Raw genomic sequence first — 16,236 nt, 5'->3', positions numbered from 1 at the left:
CACCAAGAACTTCTACAGTATTTCACGTTTGTGCCCTGCTTGCTGTCAATTGCTCTTTAAGGACTATGTTCTATCTGCTTAATTTCTTGCTGGTGTTCCTTCTCAATATCGTTGTGCCAGGTAGCTGATCCTTTGTGCCTGTGCCATCTTGCTATACTCGTCTATTTATGGTTGAAGCATGACAATATGTGACAGCTAATATTTTAAGAAAATATCTCAATTATATTCTTGCAGCTTGATCCACAATCTGTAATCAGGCTATCCCCTTTCAGAAAGCATGAGTCTTCTCTTCAGTCTTCTCATGGATGACTTCATCTCTTGGTTCCTCAGGGTGTAAATCATGGGGTTCAGAACAGGGATGATGACAGTGAAGGTGATGGAGACAGCTCTGTCCATGGGGAGGGCAGTGAAGGGCCGGGCATAGACATAGATGCAGGGAACAAAGTGCAGTGTCACCACAGTGATGTGGGCTGTGCAGGTACAGATGGCTTTCTTCCTGCCTTCTCCAGTTTGAGTTCTCAGCATCATCAAGAGCACTGTGTATGACACAAGAAGAAGGACAAACCACAGGGTAGTGACCAGGCCATTGTTGGAAATCATTAAAAGCTCAATGACAAAGGTGTCAGTGCAGGCGAGTTTGAGCACCTGCGGGACATCACAATAGAAGCCATCAACAACATTAGGTCCACAGAAGGGGAGGGGTAGCAAAAGGGAAATCTGCACAATGGAGTGGACAAAGCCCCCCATCCAGGAAGCCACAATGAGGGCAGTGCATCTCCCCCTACTCATGATGGTCACATAGTGCAGGGGCTTGGAGATGGCCATGTAGTGATCAAAGGCCATCACAGAGAGAGAAAAAATGTCTGCTCCACTGAGGAGGTGGAAGAAAAACATCTGTGTGATGCAACCGTTGAAGGAGATGGTCTTTCTCCTTGACAGAAGGTCTGCTAGGACCTTCGGAGCAGTGATGGAGGAGAAGCAGATGTCCAAGACAGAGAGATTGCGGAGCAGGAAGTACATGGGGGTGTGAAGGCGAGGCTCACAGGTCACAGTGATCATGATGGCAACATTTGCTAACACAGTTGTTACATAAATCACAGCTAAAAATAAAAATAAGAGCAAGCTTAACTCTTGAGACTGGGTAAGGCCACAAAAAATGATTTCAGACAACCTGGTATGATTTCTCAGGGCCATTGGATGATATTTCCTCCTCCAAGTACAGCTTGGAAAGAAATAATATTACTTAGGTAATGAAATCAAAGTTTTACCTCATACAGAAAATGAACATACATAAATATATCTTATTCTTCATGAACTATCTGTGTTACCAGGGAAATCACTCAGTTCTACTTGCTTCAGTTCCCTCATTAGTACAAGTTGAGTTTTGAGCTAGATCATTTGCTTTCCTACCGTACTTGATTGGGGACTTTGTGATCTTTTAAAGTTCACCCCTAGAAGTTGCTGAGGAAGAGATCTAAGGAAGGCTTTATGGAAAGAATTATGGGTTCCCTACATCTTCGTGAATCAGAGCAGCTCTGATTTTATTCAAGTTTCACTTTGTTTCTATGGCTTAAAAGCCTTTGGAATAAATCAACCCTCAAATGCCTTTCAGTAACAAGATGATATGGGTCAATTTGAACAGCATATTATTGTTTTAAAAGCTACTGCACACTTAATTACAATAAAATTTCCTAATATCCCTCTGAGTTTAGGGAGAAAGCTGTTATTCCCACTTTAATAATACCAAAACTGAAATCAATAAGTATAAGCCAATTTTCCAAAGTAATTCAGAAAACCAGTGGCAGAGAAAAAGTAACACAGTTTTCTTCTGTCTCTTAGTTCTAGGATCTTTCCATTATACCACACTGCCTGCCAGTTTCAAAATATATAAATCCATGAATAATTTGTGTAAGGAACACTCTACAGAACTTTCAGTGGTGAGTTTTATTAGCTCCTCAATTTCCTCTTTCCATCAATGGAATTTTAGACCTTGCAGAAATGACATCTTCTCTTCAATGTTTTATTTCATTTCATAGATACTAAGAGGTCAAGGGTAAATGATGAATTTAACACAAAGAAGTTGACAAAGATGGTGATGGAGATGATTATGTTCACAAAGGTCCAGACATGCATACATAGAGAACGAGCATGAAATTCAAGGTTACCACAGAAATGTAGGCAGTACAGGTAAATGTGAATTTCCTCCTGTGCCCTTCCTATAAAAGATAAACAGTTTCTAGTGAGCTTGGGATTTTCACTTTCTGATGGAGTAAAATAAACACAAGATGGAAGCAATGGTTGTTCCCCATCCCTGAGGGTTGGTATGTTCTCTTACTATAGAGTCGTGGCTGAGGAGGAAGGGGCAGATCCAACTTAGAGGATTTTTATTTCCTTGTATTTTTCCCGTATGAGTCAGGAGTAAGCAACCTTTGGTTGTTTGAAGATCAATTAAGGAAAAATAAAGTTCTTAAGAGGCCCAAGTGACAAGTATAAGATCACGCAGGAAGCTAGTGATGGAGTTAGACTTTGACATTCAGCCCATGTCATTTCAATAATTTATAAGAAGATTTATGATGGTGGCAGTGGTCACAAAGTTAACTCAGAGTTATAGGTAAAAGCCATCCTCAGCCTAAGCATCTGCCTGAATCACCTGGCATTACCTTATTGATAGATGGTCACTGTCCAGATCAGTGCCCAACTGGGAAGCATCATGATTGGTCTGTGTAAAAACAAACTTTGGGAAGGTAAGAGTCTTGAAAAACTATGTGGATAAATAAGCCCAAAACACATGTTGCCTCTCATTTGCTCTGGAGAATTTGATGACTTGTCTTGTTTTCCCAGTTTATTCAGTCTCTGAGGGCACACTTACCTCCACAGCATGTACTGATAGGCAGTATGTTTTATCCAAAAGACTTATATTGAGCCACCCACATGCAAGAGACCTGGGCACTGTTACAACTCTCCTGAGGGTACTACTTTTTTCACTTCTCTCAATTTGTCCCATTCTCCTCATCCTCACTTAAACCTTTATCACTTCTCCTCAGATTGTTGCAGGAGTTCTGTAACTGGTCTCCTTTTCTTCCGTGTAGTTTTCTCTAATTCATCCTCTCTGTTGTTTGCAGAAATATCTTCACAAGTCATAAATGGGACCACTTATTCCCTTGCTGGAAAATTTCTAGTAGTTCCCTATTGCTTATAGAATAAAGATTAAACTTTTCTTATAGCATCTAAGACTTCCCTCCATCTTCGATATTATCTAGTGCCCTGTTTCCTTTGATTCTGTTTCAGGTGTTTCAATGTTATACACATTCTTATGCCTTTGGATCTGTGATCTTGTTGCTCCCTCTACCTACCGTATCCTCCCTACTCTCAGAATCTCCCATCTATCCGTCTTCACAAACACTGACCTTTTGACACTCGGGTCCAGAGACTCCTCTTCTGTGAAAACTTCCCTGACACCCCTTTGTGACTCATTCCCTGCACTGACTTCTCTTCTGGTATTTTTAACAGTTTCTTCTAATTATATGTCTCTTTTCCCTTAGCACACTATAATTTCCCTATTATACCTCAAGTTCATCCTGTCTGCTCAGTATTTCATCCATCAAATCTTCACTTAGTATGGGGCATGCATTAGGTGCTCAATAAATGTTTTGTTGCTGTTTTAAAGATTGACACCTGAGCTAACATCTGTTGCCAATTTTCTTTTTTTCCCTTCTTTTCCCCAAAGCCCCCAAGTACATAGTTGTATATTTCAGTTGTGAGTGCCTCTGGTTGTGCTGTGTGGGATGCTGCCTCACCGTGGCCTGAGGGGTGCCATGTCCATGCCCTGGCTCTGAACCGGCAAACCCCTGGACTGCCCAAGCAGATTGCATGAACTTAACCACTCGGCCACAGGGCCAGGCCCTCAATAAATGTTTCTTAAATTTATAAATCTAGCTGGTAAGTGCACATCATTACTTATAAGCATTGGCATTGGAATGTGAGTGAGGGAGAAGGATCTTGATGAACACAGGCTAAGAAACTCTTTTGTTAACATCTTTGACATGGCCTGAGGGATGCCAGATAGAGATTTGTTTTCTGATCCAGGCTATAAAACACCTTTGTGACCTTGAGAAAGTCACATTGCCTCTCTGTTCCTTGGATCCTCAGTTGTAAAATGTGAGGGCAATCTAACGTGATGTGGTGTAGGGCAATGTTAAGAGTTTTCAGGTAGGGCAAATTTGGGTTGGAATTTTGCCTCTTCCTCATTTGTTACATGGAGCAAGTTCTTTATTTTCCTTCAATTTATTCCTCTGCAAACTGGGAAGCATACCACTTACTTCAATGGGTGGCATAAGGAGTAACTATGATCATGTTTGTAAAGTACCAAGATCAGAGTGGACATTCAATTAACTTGATTCATTTCCCTTTTTCCTGAAAACAGAATCTGACCTGCCTATCATGAGGGTTATTTATGAAGACATATGTAGAATATTCTATTGAATAGCAATAAAATGCGATTCAATAGAAGTACAACTTCTCTTTGAACCAACTTAACTATTTTTGTTTCCATGAACTTGCATGAATTAACCAAGTGGACTTGAGCCTTCAGCTCTGGGTCATTGGGTTCAGGAATAAGACAGGCTCTGGATCAAAGGCTAAAGAGACCCAGTGAGTCATGGGCAGTGTATGGAAATAGGGTTGCCTTTGAAACCTCCACAGTTTTTAAGATAAGTTGAGGTTAAGATTATGTTTTTGAAGGAAGCACCAATGTTGTGGAAAGAGGCTCCATGATCCCATGGACGAACCCTAAGCTAGAATAAAATCTGCTCCTTATATGCAACTCAATTGTTCCATCAAATACGAGCTGCTTTCTCTTTTACCATGCTGACTCCATCTCTGTGGCTCCTTCTTCTTAAGGAGACATTCCTCCTTTTCCAGTATTTAAAATCTACTTCTTTGTTTTCCGTTACTAAAATTTTCAGATATTTTTGCAATATCTTATACACTAGGTACATTTTCATGCACATCCTATCCAAGTATAATCCACAATGTCTCACACTCTGACAGTTCAATGTTCTTACCCAAATCCTTCAGTATCCAAGCTGGAATTTATGCCATCTGAGACTGGATAGCTGGGCCTCAGTGTGTATGGTTCTGGGGAAATATCATGTTAGAAGTTGAAGTCCTTCTGCAGGTTAGTTACATTAGACTTCGGTATCTTCTCTTAAAACTTCACATTGGAAAGGGCAGACTCAGGGAGTTACATCATCATGGCTCTTCATCTGGTCCCAAAGCATCCCTATCACATACAGTAGTCCCTTAGGCTCAAGCCTAATATGAGAATTACCAAAGGGAATTTTATTATATCTGAGTGTGGAAATAGAATGGACATTCTTATGACAGTGTTGGAGTTCCAGTGGGAGTTATTAAATATTTTCCAAGTCATTATTGGACACAAATCCACACATACGTGCACACACATACATATGCATGCACTTACAGACACACACAAACAAAGATGCCCACGTTTCTATGCTTTCCAAATTCTTGCAAGGCCCCAGAAGACATATGCTATTTATTCTGTGATTCTTTGAATTTTGGGGAAACATGTTAATAGAAATATCTAATGCCATATTATCATTCATTCTCAGTGTGGGAAATGTGACCAAGGGGGCAAAAATTGGTTATTGGTAGCCAAAAAATCTTAGATATTGCAATGATGTGTGGTCCTTCAAAGATCTTTGGTGTGTAAAAAGATATACAGTATATCTTTGGTATTACATTTTCTTGTGGGAAAGCAATTAGTAAAAACACCTAATAAAGCTCCTTGGGGGGGGCAATAATTTTAAAAAGTTTGAGAAGCACTGCCATGTGGTTAAGAGTCTTGGCCCAATGTCTCTGTCTTGTAGGACTCAGAGAAAATCACAAATGTATGTCATCTACTAGGACCATTTTGCAAGTATTAATGCATCATAACAATTTCAAAAGAATGGTCTATATGTTGAAGTTTCCTGAGATTTCTTATTCCTCTTGGCCAATTTTTTAATGACTTTTGGAGTCTGAAGGGTAGAATTTGAAGAAGGAATAAAGAGAGAAGGGAGATTTATTGTCTCTCTACATAATTACATTTTTAGAATCGTCCTCTTGGGAGAGAGGTGGATTACAAAGAAGACCCAGTGGCTATTCCTAAATGGCCCTGCCTACAATGTGTTTCTTTTCTCTCCTGCTACAAAAAATGGATCTTGAGTGTGTGAAAAGGTATTTTTTTTTTTTACCAGTGATTTATCTTGAATTGTCTGTGCATATATAGACAAAACTATAGTTTTGCTCCAGCTATAAAAGCCCTGGGAGTGAAGTGGAGAGAAGATAGAGGGAATAAAGAAGTTTAAGTTAACAAAAAATAAATTATCTTTGTGGATTTTGTGCAGATATAGCCCCAATTTGTACAAGTACTTTTGAGATTAATTTGAGTGAGAAAATCAGTAGAATGGATCTGAGAATAGTGAAATATATTGAAATATGTTGAAGATTCTGTACTCAAAATATTAAATCAAGAAGTGATTTTAATAATCAACTGGGAATAATCATAGAAGGCAGAGAAATCTCAGAGACACTAGAGAAAGCATGTGAGAAAGAAATACATCCATATTCTGTATATATGCACATTTAGGAATATTATAACAGGGAAATCGTTTGTATGCCTGATTAATTCCAGGAGCAATGCTAATTTTTGCAACTATCATCCTCTCAACATTTGTAATTCTTTACTCTCTTGGCAACCTTGTGAGGAGACAATGTTATTTCCATATTGCAGGTGGTAAAAGTGAGGTAAAGTATGTTGGCATGAGAGTTACAGATTACAACAAAATAGCATTAGGTTATTGATTTTAGTCTTATACCTCATTCCTCTCCCCAGTCTGCAAGCCCAATATCTCATGTTGTTCAACCTCATCTCTTCTTTTTGTTTCTATATTCCCTCTAATAGAGTTAAGCGTCTATGAGGATGTAGAGAAATGACCGTGGAGAAAAGAGATAGCTGTCTCTTACTCCCAGGATAGCGGTTTGAGAAAAACTAATCAGAGTTAGATTTCCATCTCAATCTGACTGCTCACCCCAGTTTACTGCTCTCAGAAAACCCAATCCTTCTCTGAAGTCTCTTCATGGCTGATTTCATCTCTTGGCTCCTCAGAGTGTAGATGACGGGGTTCACCATGGGGGTGATGACCGTGTTATTGATAGACACAGCTATGTCCATGGGCAGTGTAGTGAAGGGCCGGCAGTAGATGTAAATGAAAGGCACAAAGTGAAGAGTCACCACCAGGATGTGGGAGGTGCAGGTGGTGAGGGCCTTGTGCCGGCCCTCCCCAGAGTGAGATCTCAGCATCACCAGAATAATAGTGTAGGACCCCAGGAGCCCGAGGAACCACAGGAGTGTCACCAGCCCATTGTTAGAGATCATAAGGAGTTCCAGAGCAAAGGTGTCAGTGCAGGCCAGTTTAACCACTTCGGGCGCATCACAGTAGAAGGCATCTAGGACATTGGGACCACAGAAGGGGAGTGGAAGTAAGAGAATTATCTGGACAATTGAGTGCAAACCACCACCCACCCAAGAGGCGACCACCAAACCCACTCACATCGATCTCCTCATAATGGTCACATAATGCAGAGGTTTGGCAATTGCAAGGTATCTGTCATAGGCCATCACAGAGAGGAAAAAAATATCTGCCCCACCAGCAAAGTGGAAGAAGAAGATCTGTACCATGCAGCCATGGTAAGAGATGGTTTTCCTCTCTGATAAAAGATCCACCAGGAACTTGGGAACGGTGACAGCTGAGAAAACAATGTCCAGGACTGATTTGTTCCTCAGGAGAAAGTACATGGGAGTGTGGAGGTGGGACTCACAGGTGATGGTCAGCACAATGAGTGTGTTACCCAGCACAGTTGTTACATACACAGCAAGGAAGACCACAAACAAGCAAAACTCTAGCTCCCGGAAGCGAGTGAGTTCCAGGAAGACAAATTCCTTCACAGTGGTGTGGTTGCTCTGGCCCATGATGGGGACTACCCTCTGCTAGGTCTACCTTAGGAGAAGATATGTTAGGATTAGGAGTATGCAGTCATGAGGCGGCAATATCATTTATCATATATTGTTATAAGGCTCTTGCAAGTATCCAGATCATAACGACTACTCAGAAAAACTGTGCTAGAGTCTCCCTTTTCATTGTGTGGAAACTCTTTATCCTGGTGATTTTCCTTTCTTGTTGTAAAACCCTAGGTTGACAAGAAGAACTCCTATGTCCTTACTCTGACTAGAGGGAGTTGGAAAGACTATGGTCATTTGACCATGGCTTATTTTCTATCCTGCAGAAATAACTTCTTTACATGTATGCAAAGCTTTATAATTTACTAAAAGCTTTCACCTGCAACATTTCATCTTGGTTTTGATTCTTGTGGTGTCTCTGTGGGCTCTGTAGAGTAGTTATGATTATCTCCATTTTACATAGGAGAAACTGAAGCTTAGAGCAGTTAATGACTTTCCCACATTTGCAAAATCACAAAGTTAATAAGTGGCAAATCAAGGATTTGAACCCAAATAATTTTTCCGACTTGACAGAGACTCCCTTCTTGAGGAGATTTTAGTTAGGCCCTTCTGAGCCCTCTTCTCAACTAGGTGTCAACCTCGACCTTACACATTTTTCCTGGATAAACTCAGTTTTAGCAAGAATCCTGCTAAATCAGTTTAGCAAGAAGCCCCTACCCTTGATATCTGATCAAATTTCTCAACCCCCACCCTAGACATCTAACTCCTTGTATCGAAGTTCTTGGCTTGTCTTTAGCAAGAATCCTGTTAAGCCAATTTAGCAAGAATCCCCCTATCCTTGCATTCTCCCTTTAGTAATTCTCTATCCACTGACCCTCTCCCTCTGTTCATTGGCTATAAATCCCAACTTCTCCTCATTGTATTCGCAGTTGAGCTTAATCTCTCCCCTCTATTGCAATAGTCTTGACCTCTACTGCAACAGTCTTGAATAAAATCTGTCTTGCCATTTTTAACAAGTGTCTGGTGAATAATTTTTATTTAACAGTCTCCAGAGGTTTTTCCACTGTAGCGTTCTGCCAGATCAGAGGGTGTGGGGCTTACTTTGCTATATCAGAATTATAGTGGGTAGATTAACTTTACAGTTAATTAAGTAGCCTGACTAGTTAATCCTCATCTCCTTTCATACAGGAGAGAAGAATCATAAGTACTCCTCCATGTGCTCTGAGACACTTGGATCTCACTTGGTCCACAAGTCTCTTGGTTGAGTGTAGAGCTGCAATCATCATTCAGAGCACATGAAATCATCACAAACAAACTCATCATTAAAACTTCCAGACCTCAGCGGTGACTTAATCTGATCCTCCTTACTTTAGGGGTGAATGGAGAAGGGTATTTATTTTTCTAGAATCACTCTATGGATTGGTGAAAGATACATAACTTTAATAAAAATTTTCCGAGTCCTCTTTGAATTTTTGCCATGAGAATACTTAATATCTACCCTTTAAACAAATTTCAAGCATACAATAAAGTATTGTTAACTATAGTGCATTACATTTCCAGGACTTATTCACCCTGCATTACTGAAACTTTGTACCGCTCATATCCCTTGACTAACATCGTCCCATTTCTCTCTACCCCAAGCCTCTGGTGATCACCATCCTACTCTCTGCTTCTGAGTGGAAGACATTATGCTAAGTGAAATAAGCCAGCCACAGAAAGACAAACACTGCATGATCTCACCTATAGGTAGAATCTAAAACAGTTAAACTCTTGGAAAGATAGAGAATTTTAACCTGGGATTAAATATAACCTCAAATTCCAGGGATTTTCTTCTGTTGCTATGTTGGCAAGTAAGGTTTTTTCAAATCAGATATCTGGCCATCAGAGGACAAAACTCTCTTAAATATGAATATTTGTATGTCCAAGGACTCTCATATTGCAGATAATTTTTAAAAATTCAAATAGTTGAGATGACCCAAAGCCAGTTCAACAATAGAAAGTAAACAGTTTTGGCATTCAAAGCAATGGAAGCATATCTGAAGAAAATAGGATAAGAAAGAGAGTAGACTAGATAAAAAAAGAACAGAGCACAATCCCTGAAATAAAAACATAATAAAGCACCCTGCAAATGACCTGTTTAGTGGCATTTCTTTTTTCAGTTCTGTTACAGTTGAGGGGTATTTTATGGTTTAATTTGAGGAGTTCAGACATGCAGAAAGCTTCTTAAATAAAAATCTTCTCTGTTGATTTTCCTAGATTTCTGATTTCACCATTAGAACCATTTAATTCCTGTGGAAAAGTGAATTTTCTCTCTAAGGGTTCTTTTAATATGATACAATAAGAATCCTACTTTAATATCCCATCATAACACAGTACCTGGAGGTGGTATTCTGGAATTTTTTACTGCCACCTAGCAAACAACAGAAAGCTACTCAAATTATGTTATTTCCCTTTATAAAAGGTGTCTACAAAGAAGAGCCCACCTTAGGATTGTATTGAGGGCAAGATGTATTAGCTTCCCAACTTGAAACTCCAAGGGAAACATTTGACCTAGACCCAAGTGTCAGGGACAGCTCCCCTAGGAAACCAGTAAGATCTTCCTCTTAGACAATGAAGACTACGTACTGGGCTATTTCTGTTTTGTCTTCCATACACTCAAAAACCTATATATGGGTTAATTTCCTACTCCATACTTTCTCAACTGTAATCTCTTAACAGTTTCCTACTTATATTTTGTTGTTTTGTTACGTGTTTTGCTGTTGTTGCTGTAAGATCTCCCTAATCCTTTGTATATGTGATGAGTAAATACATTGGTTACTAAGGTAGAGACTGATTTTCATAGGTATAAGGCAATCAGCCGTGTCCAGGACAAGCATTGGTTATGAAGGCAAGATTGGAATGGGTGCTAGGCAGGAAATCATAGCAGTCTTGGCCGACAGGGGTTGAAAAGGTAATATGGAAACTAAGGATGGGTGTGTAGCATTGGGAGTCAGGCTTGTAGAATCTGCAGGAGGTGAGGGGCCACAAAAATCATACATTGCCACCTTCAGTTTGCCTAGTTGGGTCCTCATTACTATTTTCAAATAATGCTGCACTCAGCATTTTGGAAATGCATTTTTGTGTACATCTATAAGTCCAGACATGAACTTTACTGGGTCTAGGTCTAGTCAAAAATTACATTAGTTTTCTAATTTTAACTAATGATTAAGGTATTGTAAAGAAACAGCCTAATTCTAATTGTGGTTGGATGTTTGATTTCTTTTTATAGATGGATGTCATAAGCCAAAATAAATTGCAACACATTTTAACTTGAAATGGAAGACTGAAGAGTTTGTCATCTTGATGATACAAATGCCAAAAAAACAAATTTATTATAATATTCGAATAAAATTTAAGTAATTGTTTTTATAATTTTGGGGTTGAGAAGAACTTTGTAAGCATTACACCAAAGATTACCAAAGACTATTAGATTTGGTTGAATAAAAATATGAAACTTCCATGTTTCAAAAGCATTAAAAATAAGTTAAAAACTAAAAGTGAATGAAAAACTTGGGAAAATGTATGTAAAAAATAATACAAAATAAGTTTACTACTTTTGCTATAAATAGAGCTTTTATCATTCAGTGAGAAATGTATACTTTAAAACAAAAGTGGGTCATGATTCACAGAGAAATATAGTTGGTCAGCTCATATATGAATTGATGTTTAATTACACTATTAAGCAAAGAAATGAAAATTAAAATTGCAATGAGATATCAATTTTCACCTGAAGTATTGGTCAATGTTTAAAAGACCCATTATTTGCATGGATATGGGGAAGGAGATATATGGTTGGTAGGAGGGTACAGAGGGACAAACTTTCTGGGGTCATTCTTGAAATATGTGCCGAAACTTAAAATGTGCAAGTCCTTTGACTCAGGAATTCTATCTTAGGAATTTATGCTAAACAGTTAATAAATCAAGTGCTTAATGCCATAAGTGCAAAGAAAGTTTGTGACAGTACAGATTATAAGAAATAAGAATTTAGATTAATATCTGATATATAAAACTTGTTCAATAAGTTACTGTACAATAGAGTAATTCAGTATTTTCAGCCAATAAAATTGATAATGTAGAACTTTACTCTTGGATGTGGTAAGAGTCCTTTTTAGTGATATGTTGAAGTGCTGACTGTATCACATACTGTTACTTTTGCAAATAAATCTATTTTTTTTGTGAGGAAGATTAACCCTGAGCTAACATCTGTTACCAATCCTCCTCCTTTTGCTGAGGAAGACTGGCCCTGAGCTAACATCCATGCCCATATTCCTCTACTGTATATGTGGGACACCTACCACAGCATGGCTTGAGAGGTGGTGCCATGTCTGCACCCGGGATCTGAACTGGCGAACCCTGGGCCACAGAAGCAGAACATGTAAACTTAACCTCTATGCTACTGGGCAGGCCCCAAAATCTATATGTTTAAAAGAAGTCTGGAAAGATGTCTACCTCAATAGTAGCAGCTATTATCTGTGGGTATTTGGATTTTGGTAATCTTTTTTTTAAAAGATATTCTATTGTGTCCAATTTTTAAAATAGATTTTAAATGGCTTCTGATTTTGAAAATTAGACAAAGTGTATTAACATACACTTTAAAGTAAAAGCTTTTCCTCATTAATTTGAGCTCTGATGTTATGCCTCAGGCCCAGTTAGCAACTGTGGACAGGGTTCCTGGTTGGTGCAGTATAAACAGCTGCTCCCCCACCGCAGCAGCTGAAACAAGTGAAAGGAGCGACTAAACTCTATTTCCATGCGGAGGCACAAATCAACAACATCAAGCAATATGAAAAAATACATTAAATCACCAGAACAGAAAGAAAGTAACAAATACACAGAAAACAATCCCAAAGAAAATGAGATATATAACCTAAATGATGATGATTTCAAAACAGCAATCATTAAAATACTCAATGAGTTAAGAGAGAATTCTGACCGACAACTCAATGAGTTCAGGAGCTATGTCACAAAAGAGTTTGATACGATAAAGAAGAACCAAACAGAAATATTGGAAATGAAGAACACAATAGAGGAGATTAAGAAAAATCTAGATGCTCTGAACAGTAGGGCCGATAATATGGAGGAAAGAATTAGCAATTTGGAAGATGGCAATATAGAATTGCTGCAGGCAGAGGAGGAGAGAGAAGCAAGACTAAAAAGAAATGAAGAAACTCTCCGAGAATTATCAGACACAATTAGGAGATGCAACGTAAGGATTATAGGTATACCAGAGGGAGAAGAGAAGGAGAAAGGGGCAGAAAGCCTATTCAAAGAAATAATGGCTGAGAACTTCCCAAATCTGGTGAGAGAGATGGATCTTCAGGTGACAGAAGCCAATAGATCTCCAAACTTTATCAATGCAAGAAGACCAACTCCACGGCATATAGTAGTGAAGCTAGCAAAAGTCAACGACAAGGAGAAAATACTAAGGACAGCCAGGCAAAAGAAACTAACCTACAAAGGAACCCCCATCAGGCTATCAGCAGATTTCTCAGCAGAAACTTTACAGGCTAGAAGAGAGTGGAATGATATATTCAAAAATCTGAAGGACAAAAATCTACAACCGAGAATTCTCTACCCAGCGAAAATATCCTTCAAATACGATGGAGAAATAAAAACTTTCCCAGATAAACAAAAATTAAGGGAGTTCATTGCCACAAAACCTCCTCTTCAGGAAATCCTCAGGAAAACCCTCATTCCTGAAAAATCCAAAAAAGGAAAGGGGCTACAAAACCAAGAGCAGAGGAGATAAGTAGAAGGACAACAACAGAGAGTAGCAGCTCTACATCAGAACAGATTAAACCATGGGACGAGAAACAAAGGAAATTGAAGAAAACCGGAAAACAAGACACAAAATGGTAGTGGTAGGCCCCCACATCTCAATAATCACTCTAAATGTAAATGGATTGAACTCCCCAATCAAAAGACACAGAGTGGCAGGATGGATCAAAGAACAAGATCCAACAATATGCTGCCTCCAGGAAACACACCTCAGCCCCAAAGACAAACACAGACTCAGAGTGAAGGGATGGAGAACAATACTCCAAGCTAATAATGAACAAAAGAAAGCAGGTGTCGCTATACTAATATCAGACAAGGTAGATTTCAAAGCAAAACAGATAAAGAAAGACAAAGAGGGACAGTATATAATGATAAAAGGGACTCTCCACCAAGAAGACATAACACTTATAAATATATACGCACCCAACACAGGAGCACCAAAATTTGTAAAGCAACTCTTAATAGAACTAAAAGAAGACATCAACAACAATACAATAATAGTAGGGGACCTCAACACACCATTAACACCAATGGACAGAACATCCAGACAGAAAATCAACAAGGAAATAGTAGAATTAAATGAAAAATTAGACCAGATGGACTTAATAGATATATATAGAACACTTCATCCAAAAACAGCAGGTTACACATTCTTCTCAAGTGCACATGGAACATTCTCACGGATTGACCATATTTTGGGAAACAAAGCAAACATCAATAAATACAAGAGAGTTGAAATAATATCAAGCATCTTTTCTGATCATAATGCTATTAAACTAGAAATCAACTACAAGAAAAAAGCAGAGAAAGGTGTAAAAATGTGGAGACTAAACAACACGCTTCTCAACAAACAATGGATCATTGAAGAAATTAAAGAAGAAATCAAATTTTATCTGGAGACTAATGAAAATGAGAACACAACATACCAAATCATTTGGGATGCAGCAAAAGCAGTCCTAAGAGGGAAATTCATCGCAATACAGGCTCACCTCACTAAACAAGAAAAAGCTCACATAAGCAACTTCAAACAACACCTAACCGAACTAGAAAAAGAAGAACAAACAAAGCCCAGAGTCAGTAGAAGGAGGGAAATAATAAAAATAAGAGCAGAAATAAACGATATTGAAACAAAAAAGACAATAGAAAGGATCAATGAAACAAAGAGTTGGTTCTTCGAAAGAATTAACAAAATTGACAAACCCTTAGCCAGACTCACCAAGAAAAGAAGAGAGAAATCGCAAATAAATAAAATTAGGAATGACAGAGGAGAAATCACAACAGATACGAATGAAATACAAGAGATCATAAGAGAATACTATGAAAAACTATATGCCAACAAATTGAACAACCTGGAAGAAATGGACAAATTCCTAGACTCCTACAATCTCCCCAAACTGAATCAGGAAGAAATGGAGAATCTGAATAGGCCAATCACAAGTAAGGAAATAGAAACGGTAATCAAAAACCTCCCCCAAAATAAGAGTCCAGGACCAGACGGCTTCTCTGGAGAATTCTACCAAACATTCAAAGAAGACTTAATACCTATTCTCCTCAAACTGTTCCAGAAAATTGAGAAAGATGGAGAACTCCCTAACACATTCTATGAAGCCAACATCACTCTGATCCCCAAACCTGACAAGGACAACACAAAGAAGGAGAACTACAGGCCGATATCACTGATGAACATAGATGCAAAAATCCTCAACAAAATTTTGGCAAACCGAATACAGCAATACATCAAAAAGATTGTACACCATGATCAAGTGGGATTTATACCAGGGACACAGGGATGGTTCAACATCCGCAAGTCAATCAACGTGATACACTACATCAACAAAATGAAAAACAAAAACACCATGATCATCTCAATAGATGCAGAGAAAGCATTCGACAAGATCCAACACCCATTTATGATAAAAACCCTCAGTAAAATGGGTATAGAAGGAAAGTACCTCAACATAATAAAGGCCATATATGATAGACCCACAGCCAACATCATACTCAATGGACAAAAACTGAAAGCCCTCTGAGGACAGGAACAATACAAGGGTGCCCACTTTCACCACTCCTATTCAACATAGTACTGGAGGTGCTGGCCAGAGCAATTCGGCAGGAAAAAGAAATAAAAGGAATTCCAAATAGGTAACGAAGAAGTAAAACTCTCGTTGTTTGCAGACGACATGATCTTATATATAGAAAACCCCAAAGAATCCATAGAAAAACTATTAGAAATAATCAACAACTACAGCAAAGTAGCAGGGTATAAAATTAACGTGCATAAATCAGTAGCATTTCTATACACTAACAATGAACTAACAGAAAAAGAACTCAAGAACTCAATCCCATTCACAATCGCAACGAAAAGAATAAAATACCTTGGGATAAACTTAACCAAG

At 38.6% G+C, this 16,236-nt stretch overlaps 1 protein-coding gene and 1 pseudogene across 1 annotated transcript; both read right to left on the bottom strand.

Moving 5' to 3' along the window:
* Positions 1 to 258: 258 nt before the first annotated feature.
* LOC139040653 (olfactory receptor 4D11-like) lies at positions 259 to 1,059 on the bottom strand. The gene has a single exon (XM_070487402.1). It carries the CDS (start codon positions 1,057 to 1,059, stop codon positions 259 to 261), a length of 801 nt encoding a protein of 266 aa, XP_070343503.1.
* Positions 1,060 to 7,090: 6,031 nt separating this feature from the next.
* LOC139040777 (olfactory receptor 4D6-like) lies at positions 7,091 to 8,035 on the bottom strand (annotated as a pseudogene).
* Positions 8,036 to 16,236: the final 8,201 nt, after the last annotated feature.

The sequence above is a fragment of the Equus asinus genome, chromosome 17, assembly GCF_041296235.1.
Source record: "Equus asinus isolate D_3611 breed Donkey chromosome 17, EquAss-T2T_v2, whole genome shotgun sequence".
NCBI lineage: Eukaryota > Metazoa > Chordata > Mammalia > Perissodactyla > Equidae > Equus > Equus asinus.
Note: the sequence above shows the minus strand (reverse complement) of the source record. Positions and strands in the feature narration are given on the sequence as shown.